This window comes from Ilyonectria robusta (genome assembly GCF_021365365.1).
Source record: "Ilyonectria robusta strain PMI_751 chromosome Unknown BGZ61scaffold_2, whole genome shotgun sequence".
NCBI classification, from domain to species: domain Eukaryota; kingdom Fungi; phylum Ascomycota; class Sordariomycetes; order Hypocreales; family Nectriaceae; genus Ilyonectria; species Ilyonectria robusta.
Genome location: NW_025764436.1, coordinates 2637223 through 2650409, shown reverse-complemented (window position 1 = coordinate 2650409; position 13187 = coordinate 2637223). Strand labels below are relative to the sequence as shown.

Here is a 13187-nt window from a genome sequence, read left to right as displayed (position 1 = left end):
CATCCATCCCATCCCATCCCCCATGTACAAATTTCCCTTTCCGAACCTTGACTCCCACAACCAACTTGTCCCGTCGCCTTGCACGGCCGCCTTTCCTTTCTCTGCCCTCCGCTGCGCTGCGGCCCTGTTGCAAACACATCCGCATCTTGTTAGACGTGCATCTTCCCGTCGACTAATCTCCCCATCGACACCGGCACACGGACGAATCTACGAGGCTACGATACCCCTTCCCTTCCGCGACGACGCGTGCGTGGCCCGGTCTGCAACGAGCCACACGATACACCACTTCTCCTTTCTCGCCGCTCCCCGCCGACGACCCTCCCGTTCCCGTCCTCGTCCCCGTCACAAGATCCGGCTTCCTGGGCCCTCCCGCGGATGTGCTGCCACCGTTTGACCGCTGTACGACATTGGAGACGCTCCCGCCGCCAACCCGTCGCTGCTTGACCGTTTCCCGCTCCCGCCTCCTCCCGGAACACACCGAGACTTCACTTGCCTCCCCCGGGGCGTAAACGGCCGGCATTGGGCGCATCGGGATGCAGGTCGCAAAGGGGCAGGCCGAGCTGGGACGCAAGGCCAAGGTGCGTTCCGCCTTGACTTGGACCGACGTGTTTGCATACTGACGTTTCATCCCATTAATAGCTTGCCCGTTCATACCAAGAACTTCTCGAGTAAGCCATGTCCCGTCCCATCTGCGTTCCCTAACCGCCCATCCACTGACCATTGCCACCTACAGTGAGTTCGCAGGCAAGGAACTCAAGTCCGTCGGTACCTACCAACTCGGTCGTTTAATCGGAAAGGGCTCCTTTGGAAAGGTCTACTTGGCCTCCCACAAACTTACCAATGGCTCCAAGGTAAGCCAACACCTGTAATGTCGACGTATGTGTTGCTCCATGCTGACCACCACCAGGTCGTCCTCAAGTCAGCCAACAAGGGCGATTCCAACCTTGCCCGCGAGATCCACCACCACCGACAGTTCGTCCACCCACACATAGCAAGACTGTACGAAGTTATTGTGACGGAGAATATGGTCTGGATGGTTCTCGAGTACTGTGCTGGTACTGATCATGCCACTATCTTTATACCCTTTCATTCTGCTAACATGTTCCAGGCGATGAACTATACAACCACCTCCTCGAACACGGCCCGCTACCCGTTGCCAAGGTTCAGAAGATCTTTGCTCAGCTTGTCGGTGCTGTCTCTTACGTCCACAACCACTCTTGCGTTCATCGTGATTTGAAGCTTGAGAACATCCTGTTCGACACGCAAGAAAATGTCAAATTGGTGGATTTTGGCTTCACACGAGAGTACGAAGGCAGGACCAACCATCTCCAGACCTTTTGCGGCACCATCTGCTATTCAGCACCCGAGATGCTCAAGGGCGAAAAGTACGCTGGCGAGAAGGTGGATGTTTGGAGCTTGGGCATCATTCTCTACGCTCTCCTCTGTGGAGAGCTACCATTCGACGACGACGACGATAATGTGACCCGGACCAAGATTCTATCCGATGAACCCAAATTCCCTGATCACCTACCCCCCGATGCGATACCGTTGATAAAGGGCCTCTTGTCCAAAAGACCTCTGTTGCGGCCAACCTTGCCTGATGTTCTTGCGCATCCTTTCCTGGCCGAACATGCGCCAGCACAGCGAGCTATTCTCGATATCAAGCCAACCGCACCCTTTGCAACGGCTTTGGAGAAGGATTGTCTACATCGAATGCGAAGTGCTGGAGTCAATATGGATTCAGTCATCGAAAGCGTCTTGGCGCAGAAGTGTGATGCCCTGGCTGGATGGTGGGCCCTCCTTCTCGAGAAGGAAGAGCGCAAGGCCGCGAGGAGAGAGAAGAAGCGAAAGGAGAGACGCCTCTCCGCGGCATCGAGTCGCCTGGAACGGATTACGCTGCACGACGTTGACGAAGACGGAGGCTTGACACAACAGTTTCTCAAGCTGGAGCATTCCAAGTCGCAGGGGCGCGGCCGGAGCAAGCGGAGGAGTGCACATTACTCCGATTACGTCGTGGATCTGCCTCAGCTGCTGGAGGTCGGAAAGGAGCCTGGTGGTGCAAATGCAGACGGCGACCACCCTCCCCCTCCCATCGACAAGGATTCAATACGATCCGTTTCAACGTCTCGCCAGCGACGACCCATTCCACCACCAAAAGAGGGACTCATACGCAGCGCTCGGTCTCGAGGCTCGACCCTCCATCTCGTTACCACATCCAACGCCCTCGAATCGAATGGCTCGCACCAATCAAGCCAAGATACCGGGACGCAAAAACCGAAAAGGAAACCAAGCCAAGCCATCATCTCACACTGGAAGAACTGGACACATTGGTTTATTGAGAATACGACGAGGAGGAAGAAGGGGCACGAACGACGAACCAGCCGGAGCACACCGGATCTCCATAAGAAGGAGGGCAGCGCCATGAGTAGTAAAGACGGAGGTTCAAGGCCTCAGACAAGCAAGTATCCGGCCTCGGGCTCACCCCGGATCCAACCAACGGCGGGGCTCCCGAAGGGAGTTGTGGCTAATGGCCATGCTAAGGGGTATGCTCAACTTCAGGTTGGCAATGGTTATGGAGCAGTGTCTTCGTCCTTGGCGTCGCCCACTCACCCGGCTCCCCGGATAAGCTCACAGTCGTACAAACGACAGTCGCTCTCTCCTTCGCCACTGACGCCGCGGTCTACAATGAGGCGGTCATCAGCCGGATTGCGAGGACGCAAATCGACATCGTCGTCCGTGTCTTCTGTTCGGTCGATACACCACCATCACCATTCTCATTCGAAAGCGTCGTCTACGAGTTCGGCGGCATCCTTCTCGGCATCAATGTCCAAGACGCCAATGCAACGAGGCCAGTCGCCTCATCACTCTGTAAAGGTGCTTCCGGCGACGCCTACCGCAGTGTCATTCCCGTCGAATATTCGTCTGGTTCGAGCCCCGCCACCTCCACTCAATATTTTCAATGAGGGGATGCCATCTGGATCTTCTTCACAAGCGCCAGGGTCTCCAAACCCCTTTGCCTCTGGCGTGCAGTTCGCAAAACGCAAGAGAAACTTGTTCAAGGGCCCATCGCTCAATTTCGGTGCGCCTTCAAACAACCAACGAAACCCTGGATCCGGGTCGCATTCTCGTAGTGCGAGTGCCTCGGGGATGGGGCGTCGATCTGGAGAAGTCACCATCCAAGAGGAAGACGAAAGTCTAAACGAGGAGGAAGAAGAGGTCGAAGAGGTGGACGCGTTTAGCCCGGTGATTGGTGCACCTGGGGAAATGATCGAGGAGCAGATTTTTGAAGAGGACGAGACAGCACCGACAAATGCAGCGTTTTCGCTCAGTGCAACGAAGGAAGACCATGAGGCCGACAGTGATGCCTCAACAATAGCTAATGCTAATACACCAGCACCCGCAGTGGGTGTGGAAAAGGCGGCTGCCTGAGATGGACCCTAGTCCTGACGGGGTCTCCGATTTTGGAAGGAAAATGACAAGGGTTCAACGACTTGACGAAAGAAGGGCATATTCTTAGCAAGGTGGGACATTGGGAAGTTGTTATCGTTTTTATGATTGGGGGTTCTTGAACAATTTCTTCGGCGCCAGTCGCCGTGTATATCTTTTCCTATCTGTTGCTTTTCTTCGCCTGACCCCCTTTATGAACAATGCAGCTTGGTTGCCACCAGCGGATTGAGTTGGGTGGTTGTATAGTACTTATGGATACCTACGCTGCGTATTCTTCAATCACGGAATAGAATTAAGACAGCCTTGTTTGTGTTGCTCGCGAAAAGTACAGCTCCCAAGGAGTTGGCGCCGTGTTTGATTGGTGATGTACATTATATCCAGATGAACAGTCGAAACCATCATGCCAAGCCGGGCCCAAGTCCATACCGATCCGATTCCTCATGCGCCAACGACCTGAACCCCGAGAAGACGCATACATCTCCGATGTATGCTAGACCGTATTTCCAAACCCTAAGTTCCACGCCTATCGAAGATGGGGCAAGGCCCTTACAAGACGTGGGACTGGCTTCGCCGCCTCGACTTCTTCTCGAGGATGGCGTTGCGCTCCTCGCGCAGGGTGACCCAGATCCAGAACCAGGTCATCATCTCGACGAACATGAAGGTGAAGAACAAGCGGTTCTTGAGGCCGTCGCCGCCCCAGCCAGCGGGGAGGTAGGACGGGTTGTGCGAGCTCGGGTGGGCGAAGTGGCCGCGCGTCGAGGGCGTGCTGTAGACGGGCGACGAGGGGCCGAAGAGGAAGATGTAGGCGATGAAGGCGAGGGAGAGGAGGAATCGGAGAGGCGCTGAGGGAAGCGGGAGGTTAGCGCTTGAAGTTTTGGATAGGGTTTGGGGTTTGGAGTTTCGGGTTTGGCGGGGAAGGGAAACGAACCTTGGGTGCCCCAGTGGAAGATCAAGCAGACCTCATCGGGCATGGACAGCGACACGAGATCGCTGAAGCCGATGAAGATGAGGATGGCGGCGAGAAAGGCGAGCGGCGCACTTTGGGTGTCGAAGCCTCGAGCGTAGGGCTAAAGGAATCGCAGACGGTCGGTCAGTTTTTTTGCACAGGCTCTCTCAGCTCCGGGGAAGGCAGCTCACCATGCCCATGCTCTCGCCGAGGATGAAGACCAGCGCCTGGCTGTCGATGGAGCTCGGGTTGGTCAGGAAGAAGTAGGCGATGGTGACGTGGAAGAGCGACACCGAGGTGATGATGGTTTTTGCCGAGATGAGCGCCATGGCTGCGGGTTGCTGCGCGAAGGGATTCGTGGCCTTTGTGAGGGGAAGGAAGCTGTGAATATGAAGGCGGAGTCGATGGCGTCGCAAATAGTCGTGGCTATAGTCGTTGTTCTGTCGCGTGAGGCCTCGCGAAAGGAGTGGGGGATGTCGAGAGAGAGGATTCGACCGAGTCTCGAGAAAAGAGAGACAGAAGGAGAGACGGTGGGCTAGAGCTGGAGCGATAGGAGGGAAAGGATCGAAAGGATCAAGGATCGAACAGGTGCAGGTTTTAGCTGGTCACACACATTCTCGACGACACACACTCCTCTTCGCTGGTTGTAGGTCGCAAGCTTCAAAGGGCATCCACTCACACGCACTTTACACGTAGCTAGTAGCTGGAGCTGGCTGCTTGCATAATGGGAATGGCAGCCGGAGAGGTCATTGCGTTGCGTCACGTCACATGCTGCACGCCCCTGTCGCTCTCCCAGTCTTGGCTGTTCGCTCGCATTGCGGGCATCCAGTTTTCGCCAGCCTCCTCGCGAATCAGCAGACGCAAAAGCCCAAAGCATAAAAGACCCTTGTGGCTGGAAGCTCAAAGTGTGGCGTTGCGGGACGGGACCTGGCCTGTCTCCGTTTCTAGGCCGGGACTTACCTCTAGGACTGTCCCTCGATTGACTTAAGGTGGTCAGCTTCAATCATCCTGTCCAACATCAACTCAGCAACCCGATTCCAGCTTTCATTTTCACCATCGTCCACTCAATCGTTCTCATTCACGAGTTTCCCTACGAGAGCAAAGCCCCGGTCGCTGCCATGGCGAACGCCACAGACTCCAAAGACCCTCCCTCTCTCGACAAGCAGCGCCACATCAAGTACTGGGAGCGATGCCACAGCACCTTTCTCCCCTCACCCTACACAGCATACGATTCCACCCGCCTCACCTTCGCCTGCTTCACCATCTCTGCCCTAGACCTCCTCTCCGTGCCGCTGACCCCGGCAGACCGGGCCGCCATCCGTCGCTGGGTCCTCAGCTTGCAGCACCCGGACGGCGGCTTTTGCGGCAGCTCCACGCATTCGTACGCCGGCCAGGACGCCCGCAAGGGCACCGCAAACTTGGCCGCGAGCTTCTTCGCCCTGATCCTGCTGGGGCTTGCCGCCGACGGCGAGGACGAGGAGCGCGCGGCGTTTGCCGGCGTTGATCGGGCAAAGCTGCTCCGGTGGATTCGCACCCTGCAGAGGAAGGATGGGAGCTTTGGCCAGAATGTCTGGGATGGAGAGACGGTCGGGGGGAGGGATATGCGGCATAGCTACCTGGCTAGCTGTATTCGCTGGATGCTGAGGGGGGATGTTCAGGAGGGTGATGAGGCGTGGGTTGAGGATGTGGATGTTGATGAAATGGTGGCACATGTCCGACGGGGACAGGTGAGTCTCTCTGTTGCTTTTGGGGATACGCTAAACTGACTTTCGCAGACCTATGATGGAGGAGTTGCAGAGTCTTCACAACACGAATCTCACGGTATGAACACCCCGTGGTTTAGCAGCTAACAAGAACTGACAATTCTCAGCTGGATACGCGTACTGCGCCATCGGAGCACTCTCCCTCCTTGACCGTCCTCAAGACTCTACCCTCTCACCCCAAACCCAGAAGGCTCTAAAGGAAGGCGTTCCCAACCGTGAAGGCCTATTCCAGTTCCTAGCCTCCCGGCAGTTCCGATATCTTGCAGAGGAGGAAGAGGAAGATGAAGTGGAAGAAAACTTCATCGAGTCGGAAATTGGGGAGACAGAGCTCGGCCATGTGGGGTTCAATGGGCGCTGGAACAAAAAGGCCGATACGTGCTACTGCTGGTGGGTGGGCGGAACGCTTGAGGTATGTCTGAAATCTATAACCGAACTCATGGAATTGACCACTGACGATATTGTTAGATGCTCGGAAACTCTTCCGTCATCAATGCCCCGCCATCTCGGCGATACATCCTCGACATCACGCAGCACCGCATTGGAGGCTTCTCCAAGGCCGTGGGCGGGCCGCCAGACATGTACCACTCGTACCTCGGACTAGCCGCACTGGCTACGATGGGTGATAGCGACCTGAAGGAATTCGATGTCGGCCTATGCTGCAGCAAAGAAACAACACGCAAGATTGAACGAGCAAGAGCTGGCTTGTTGGATAGTATACGGGGTGAGAGGAGGGGGTGGGAGGGCGATGGGTTCTGGTAAAGAGTTTTGGTATGAACTCCCAAACCATGGTGGAATTGGATCATTCGGAGCAAAAAAGTATATCATTACTCCTAGAATTCTGGAAAATGAAGACATATGATCTGGTATTCAGTTGGTGACAGATCCCGGATAGCCGATAATCAGCCGATCATGACTTCATCCTCCACCAACCGCATCTTCCCGAGAATCCAGCTCCTCCACAACCCGCAACGCTCTCCATCATGTCTTCCCAAGAACCAAAAGAGCCCATGGCCTCCAAGGCTCCCGAGCCAGCCTCCGTCGCCACTGCGGCCGCCAAATCAGAGGACAATTCGGCTCCCTGGAACGAGGACAAGCGTCGCAAGTTCGAGACGTAAGCTTCCACCTCTAATTCATCCCGCCCGCAGGATCGCGCGACTGACGCCGCGATAACCCCCCCGATAGGAAATCGAAGAGCGAGTTCTTCGACCCTTGCCAAGAGGCTGCGCAGCGGAGCTACAAGTGCCTGTTCCGGAACGGCGGCGACAAGGCTATGTGCGGCGAATACTTCCAGTGGGCAGCTCCGACCGCCGGCGGCCATAGAGCGCGAGTGCTAATAGCTGAGTAGGGCGTATCGCGATTGCAAGCAGGCATGGGTATGTCTTCATCGCCGGATGGCTTTGAATTGTAGGCGATTGACGGCTAATTGTACGACAGACCGACGAGCGCAAGAAGAAGTCCGGTTCTTGGTTCTGAAGCGACGCGGATCGAACCGATACGAGACGAGCCGAGACGCCGATTGAGACCCTGCCACTCCATCGAGACGTGAGGACCCCACGATTTGAGAGCATGTGAAATACCACGATTATTGTACAATAGTGTATCTGCGGCGCATTCGAGCGGGACGGAGGATTGAATGCATTCAGGATTGGAATCACCATATGGCCCGGCTACGTGTTGCCTCGTCCAGTGGCGCCGGCCAGTGAGGATATTTCCATTGTACTGTGCCCCTTGAGTGATTTTTTCAAAGAAAGGAACCGCTTTCACACCGCAACATGCAGCAAAGACGTCCTCTCGTAGCAATTTCACCCCATGAAGCCATCCTATTTTGCGCCTGGAGCTCCAAGGCGCGCTGTGGCTCAGGCACTAGCCACAATCCACAGCCCCGCCAACATTCACCCCACGTCAGTTCCTTGGGCAGCTCAATTTGAACCCCTCCAAATATTCGCTGGCAAGCCGAGCCATCTCATGAAGTATAACACGCCCATCTCGGCGACGAAGCGACCGCGCAAATGAATCGCCAACGGCCCTCTCTCAAGAACGGCGTCGACCTCCAGCTGCAGTCGGCCTTCGACGACGGCAACTGGGCCATCGTCATCCGCCTGGCCGAGAAGCGAGCCCGGACCTCCAACGACCAGTACTACCAGGTCCGTCAGCAGCCAGAGACAGAAAAACCCATTTCCTCCACGGTCTAAGTATGTCTTGGGCGGTCGAGCTGACGAACGTATGGCGCCGTAGATAGTCAAGGTCTGCGCGGAGAGCCAGCTGGATGACCCGAGCGCAAAGTTCGCGGCCGTAGCCGCCATGGCGCAGTTCGTCAAGGACGGCACCGTTGTCAAGGATGCCGACGGCATTGACCTGCTCGAGTGGGCCACGCAAGACCTGGCGCATCCGGATGAGTTCCCCGAGACTCTGGGGGCTTTGAGGGTGCGGCTCGTCAAGGCGGCGCCGAAGGACAAGATCTCGGCGACCCGGTGCTTGGAGTCGTGCTTGCTGCACTGGGATCTGATCAGTGCGCAGCAGGTATGGAATGAGATGTCTGGTGGTTGCGACAGGAGCTAACTACATATCAGATTGCTGCGATTCTCGACAGATCATTTGCACAGGAGAGGTCCTTTATGTTCTGGAATATTGTCATTACTCATATGCTGGCGGTAAGTTCATTCTATGCAGTCACTGGGATCAGGCTGACTTTCAACGCAGACAAGTCCTCAGTCACCCCCTGAGAAGAAGAAACTGTATGGAATGCTGGCTCTTAAGCAGATCCAACGAGCTGCACAGCTAGCAGAGCAGGTAATTAGACACAACCCAGCTCGTGCGTGATCTGCCTAACACAGCACTAGGCAGAAAGCGCTGAGGGTGGCGATGCCGCGAAGCCGCAACCACGAAGCATCCAATCAGAAGAGGAGATTCTCTTACTTTACGACATTGTCGAAAAGCACGGAACCAGCGACGATTTCGAAAAGCTCATTTCCAGCCCTCTCTTCTGCCCGCTTGTCCAGTTCCAAAAAGGACGGAAGGAGTTGGCTCTAAGGACCCTAGCCAAGCACCAGCGGGACAGCGACTGGGAAGCCATCTACCGACTTTGCAAGGATTGTTTGTCAACTACAGATGAAAGTGGCCAACCTAACCTCCTCGCCTCTGATTGGGCCATCTGGCGGCAATTCATTGATGCTGCCGCCCAGATGAAGGCCGTCAAACCTGAGTATGCACCCCGTCTGCACTAGGTTTCGTCCAACTAATCACTCAATAGTACCGAGAAGGCAGTCCAAGAGCTTCTTCTCAAATTTGTCAAGGTGCCCAACTTACGGCCTATCTACAAGCGAATCATCCTCTTGGCTCGCGTCTCAGCCGCTTTTAACCTGGCGTCGAATGATGGCGATGATCTCACGGACGGCCAGCCCGCTTCTTTGCGACTAAAAGAGCTCATCCATTATATTCAAGATCAAGGCGCCAACGCTGCTTGTTTCGACGACATCAAGGGCTTTGCCGAGAAACTTAACCCGCCCGCAATGAAGTACCTCGCCTACGATTATACCCCTCAGTTGGCAAAGGACACCGAAAATGAACTCGACTCTGCTAGGAGACGGACTCTCTCCCTGAAGCTACAGTACTTCGCGTCCACCTGTCCCTCGATGTATGTCACCATCCCAGGAGAGAAGCCCCTGAGGAAGTGCATAGTTACCGACGAGGAGATCGATTTGGACTCTCCTGGACCATGCTTTACCACCGTCTCTCAAGGCGCTCTCGAGCTGCACCAGTCACTGCTGGAACTTGCGCCTACACACCCTGCGGTTGAGGCAGAGATTAAACCGGACCTCGCCGTGCTCATTGCGCTTTGCAATATCCAGTCTGCTTTCCCTCCGTCAACCGACAGCTCCAACGCCCCAGTATCCCTTTCGCCCCTCATCCGCGCCACTTTGTTCTTGGAGCACCAACTGACTCTCACCCCCAAACATGGCCACATCTCTCTCCTCCTTGTCCAGCTCCACTTCTTCCTTGGCACAGCTCCCCGAGCGCGTGAGATCTGGGAAACCCTAGGTGTTAAACGCACCATCATGGATTCTCTTGGCCCGATCTTCTACGACCGCCTTTCCACAATCGCCCCCTCTATTATTTCACCCAATGATACCTGGGGATGGGAACTTATGGAGCTACTCCAAACTCACTACAGTGTCTCGTTGAAGCTTCGCATGCCCAGGCGCCTGATTGATGCGTTCGAATCGAGCAGTTATGGAAGTGTGATTGACATTCCTCGGTACATGGAGGCACTCAGATGGAGCTGCACCAGGGCAATGAGTCTTGTGGAGGAAACGAGAACGGAGAGGCTTTTGGGACAGCCTTTTGGGGAGGTGCTTCAGGATGAGCGATTTGGTATGCACCATACTGGTCCCCAATGGTCTATTTTACTGACGAATGATTGCAGCTGAGGTGACTGACGATAACGAACTAAGTGAGGTTATCGATTATGGCTCGTTTCCGTCATGGGATTGCAGCTCTCGCCCGATTGTCTACTCTCGCCTCCGGATTGGCCCACCGCCTACAGTACGACGCACCATTCACCGTTTTGGCATCATAGCTAATGAACCTACAGAACCGACGAGCACACCTCTCTCTTCTTTCCGAAGCATTCCATGAGGTCCTGACATACAAACCTCCATCAGTATACAAGGCTTCAGCGGCTGCAGCCATCCCCGAACAGACCTTTGTCCTCGAGATGTTGAGTCAATTGAGCAACTCGTTTACTAAATTCCTCAATGGGCCAAAGTCAGATCTCACGCAGCCAGAGGCAATCTACTTTGAAGCTATCAGCTTGCTAACCACGCTGATTCCTTTCACCACCGGTATGGGCCGACCATCCCCTGTTCCCGAGATTTTCGGCCACATCGTGGATGGTGTAAAGGCTGCTATTGAGACCCTCGCCTCTGAGGTTGCGCCAGAGGAAAAGTCTGGGGCTGCGGGCCAGATTGCCATGCTCAGCTCTATGCACGCGGTAGCCATACTCCGGGACACAGCCGACGCGACGAAGCAGGCAGTGCAGTGGATTCTCGCCACCAATGAACGCCAGAAGGAGCGGGATCGCTCTGGAAACAGCAACCTATTGAAGGACGTCGTGGCACAGCTTAAGGCGCTTCTCGCAGTTGCCGAGACAGCGCTCAAGGACGGCAAGGGCTGGACGGCAAAGTTGAAGGAGCAGGTGTCGGGTAGGGATTTCGAGCCTGCAGCCCGGCGGTGGATTTTCGAAAATGGAACAGACATTCAAGCTGTGGTTGGGGATGATGCGCTGACTAGGCTCGTGGGTAGTTGGGAGGCTAACATTAAGGGATGGACGGAGGTGAAGTGGATTTAGACGGTGAGAACTCCGCGGCTTAGTTGGATAGAAGTCGATTGACGATCAAAAAGCGATGACGACATATTGACATTGTGCCTCTGGTTCCATAAATGGGAGTGAACCATTTCTCCTATCGATGGGTGGATGAAGTAGACGCCATGTACGTGTCGGGGTTGAGACGGCCGCGTGAGCCTTTGATGCATGTTGTGAAGACCGACAACACGTACAGAGGCAATGTAAGCTTAGAGCTAAGGTTCAGAAAACAAACCGAAATACAGAGCTCATCCGGATCTCGCCCTAGCTTTGAGAATTAATGGACGGGCCCCCGTCGGACTTTGCGGGAGGATTGTACGTGTGTCCGATTCGAATGTGCAGTCGTCGGCGGTCTGACGCCTGGAATTGTCCGATGGACGACGAACTGCTCGAATTCTGGCGCATGTGCCCAGGCCAGGGAATGATACCGGAGTCTGCCAAATACCAAGCCTACTCATTCCGAGGCCAGCAACTTGCATTTAATCAACAGGTTCAAAGATTTTGTGGCAGTGAGCCGCGACTTCATAATAACCAGTGTGTGAAGCGAACATGCAGGCTCCCTCAAGCGGAATGGCAGACCAATAGTGATAGTATTTAAACGTTTACATATACGGATGGGAAAGTGTACCCAGAAATCTAATCGTGTTTAATCTGTTCGGTCTTGAAGTTCGTTACTCAGCTGGCGTTTGGAGTTGACCCTATGACTTGGTTAGGACTCACGCGCACATTTTGGGGCCAACCCACTTACCGCATAAATCTGGTAGAAATCTATCGCAATACCCTCTTTGGACCGTTGGAAATGAAGCCGAGCAGCCCAGGGCATTTGTCCCGTGGTTCCATCCTCATACCAATATTTACTCAATCCGTAAACCATGACCTCTTGAGGACTTCCCGCTGCGAATGGGAAGACTTTATATACAACGTGGAGACGCGAGGCTTGGCCCTCCCACGATCCCATGTTGATCTCAGAGATAGCTAGGTTCATCCATATCAGTACCTCGTATATGCTGTTGGAAATTTGGAGAAGTTGGCTCACCGTCACGACCAACCGCATCGGCCGTCTTCCGCTTCATGGTTGCATCCTCGGTGAAGCAAGCGGCCCAACTATTGGCATTCTCTCTGTCGTCGGAGAGCGTGTAGAATTTCTGGAGAAAGTCTGCTAAAGGCTTATCCAACGTTGCGCTATCAAACTCGAATGTGTGAGCAGCGAGCTCGGCGGCAGTGGGTTGATAAGTCATGACGACGGTATGTGGTCTTGCGTCAATCAAGGTGGCGGACTATTGGACGGGTCTCAATGATATTTTGCGAAAGGCAGCCCTTCCTCGTCGACCTTAAACTTATAAGGAATCGTATCAATGGATCACGATAGAATAGTGTGGGGTGTATTCGGACTTTGGGTGGCGCCTAAAAAATACTCGTCGGACTCGACGGTCAATGTCCGACACCCCTGAACATCATGGCAATCCCGATATTGACCTCTAGTGCTACAGTAAGATGAACTGTACCCTAAAATAAACTAGCATATTGTATGAGTGACTTAGATTGGGTCCAAACTTGTGCATCTCACCGTAGGATATCGGCCTTGCATGGTCATAATGCCGATATTTAGCTCTTATGGAGTTGTCAGTGCTATTCTGATAGCGTCTTCGTAGCGGCCGTAGTACCCCAT

At 54.6% G+C, this 13187-nt stretch overlaps 6 protein-coding genes across 6 annotated transcripts; 4 read left to right on the top strand and 2 right to left on the bottom strand.

The window, feature by feature from the left end:
* Nucleotides 1–533: 533 nt before the first annotated feature.
* BGZ61DRAFT_472594 (uncharacterized protein) lies at nt 534–3429 on the top strand (the record flags this gene model as incomplete). The annotated part of the gene is made up of 5 exons (XM_046248360.1): nt 534–578; nt 640–668; nt 734–851; nt 908–1055; nt 1109–3429. 5 exons carry the CDS (start codon nt 534–536, stop codon nt 3427–3429), a joined length of 2661 nt encoding a protein of 886 aa, XP_046111036.1.
* A 199-nt stretch (nt 3430–3628) lies between these two features.
* Nucleotides 3629–5137, bottom strand: BGZ61DRAFT_92290 (increased loss of mitochondrial DNA protein 1). The gene is made up of 3 exons (XM_046257227.1): nt 4585–5137; nt 4376–4514; nt 3629–4289 (listed from the first exon to the last, which is right to left on the bottom strand). Exons 1-3 carry the CDS (start codon nt 4720–4722, stop codon nt 3994–3996), a joined length of 573 nt encoding a protein of 190 aa, XP_046111035.1. The 5' UTR covers nt 4723–5137; the 3' UTR covers nt 3629–3993.
* A 60-nt stretch (nt 5138–5197) lies between these two features.
* BGZ61DRAFT_441717 (terpenoid cyclases/protein prenyltransferase alpha-alpha toroid) lies at nt 5198–6963 on the top strand. Its single transcript, XM_046244624.1, has 4 exons — nt 5198–6120; nt 6169–6214; nt 6264–6565; nt 6622–6963. The coding sequence occupies exons 1-4, from the start codon at nt 5512–5514 to the stop codon at nt 6913–6915; spliced, it is 1251 nt and encodes a 416-aa protein (XP_046111034.1). The 5' UTR covers nt 5198–5511; the 3' UTR covers nt 6916–6963.
* Nucleotides 6964–7079: 116 nt separating this feature from the next.
* Nucleotides 7080–7974, top strand: BGZ61DRAFT_441714 (uncharacterized protein). Its single transcript, XM_046244623.1, has 4 exons — nt 7080–7267; nt 7339–7446; nt 7502–7529; nt 7591–7974. The coding sequence occupies exons 1-4, from the start codon at nt 7137–7139 to the stop codon at nt 7627–7629; spliced, it is 306 nt and encodes a 101-aa protein (XP_046111033.1). The 5' UTR covers nt 7080–7136; the 3' UTR covers nt 7630–7974.
* A 191-nt stretch (nt 7975–8165) lies between these two features.
* Nucleotides 8166–11503, top strand: BGZ61DRAFT_527214 (N-acetyltransferase B complex non catalytic subunit-domain-containing protein; the record flags this gene model as incomplete). Its single annotated transcript, XM_046253078.1, has 8 exons — nt 8166–8300; nt 8392–8676; nt 8727–8807; nt 8857–8946; nt 8997–9358; nt 9407–10527; nt 10580–10698; nt 10748–11503. The coding sequence occupies 8 exons, from the start codon at nt 8166–8168 to the stop codon at nt 11501–11503; spliced, it is 2949 nt and encodes a 982-aa protein (XP_046111032.1).
* A 686-nt stretch (nt 11504–12189) lies between these two features.
* BGZ61DRAFT_472589 (uncharacterized protein) lies at nt 12190–12756 on the bottom strand (the record flags this gene model as incomplete). Its single annotated transcript, XM_046248359.1, has 3 exons — nt 12190–12216; nt 12267–12493; nt 12555–12756. 3 exons carry the CDS (start codon nt 12754–12756, stop codon nt 12190–12192), a joined length of 456 nt encoding a protein of 151 aa, XP_046111031.1.
* Between the last annotated feature and the right edge of the window lie 431 nt (nt 12757–13187).

Coding starts and splice junctions, on each gene's coding strand:
- BGZ61DRAFT_92290 (XM_046257227.1), bottom strand. CDS start 4,722: ATGGCGCTCATCTCGGCAAAAACCATCATCACCTCGGTGTCGCTCTTC. Junction 4,515..4,584: donor TCGGCGAGAGCATGGGCATG/GTGAGCTGCCTT, acceptor CGATTCCTTTAG/CCCTACGCTCGAGGCTTCGA. Junction 4,290..4,375: donor CTTCCACTGGGGCACCCAAG/GTTCGTTTCCCT, acceptor CGCTTCCCTCAG/CGCCTCTCCGATTCCTCCTC.
- BGZ61DRAFT_441717 (XM_046244624.1), top strand. CDS start 5,512: ATGGCGAACGCCACAGACTCCAAAGACCCTCCCTCTCTCGACAAGCAG. Junction 6,121..6,168: donor CACATGTCCGACGGGGACAG/GTGAGTCTCTCT, acceptor TGACTTTCGCAG/ACCTATGATGGAGGAGTTGC. Junction 6,215..6,263: donor TTCACAACACGAATCTCACG/GTATGAACACCC, acceptor GACAATTCTCAG/CTGGATACGCGTACTGCGCC.
- BGZ61DRAFT_441714 (XM_046244623.1), top strand. CDS start 7,137: ATGTCTTCCCAAGAACCAAAAGAGCCCATGGCCTCCAAGGCTCCCGAG. Junction 7,447..7,501: donor ATGTGCGGCGAATACTTCCA/GTGGGCAGCTCC, acceptor ATAGCTGAGTAG/GGCGTATCGCGATTGCAAGC. Junction 7,530..7,590: donor GCGATTGCAAGCAGGCATGG/GTATGTCTTCAT, acceptor ATTGTACGACAG/ACCGACGAGCGCAAGAAGAA.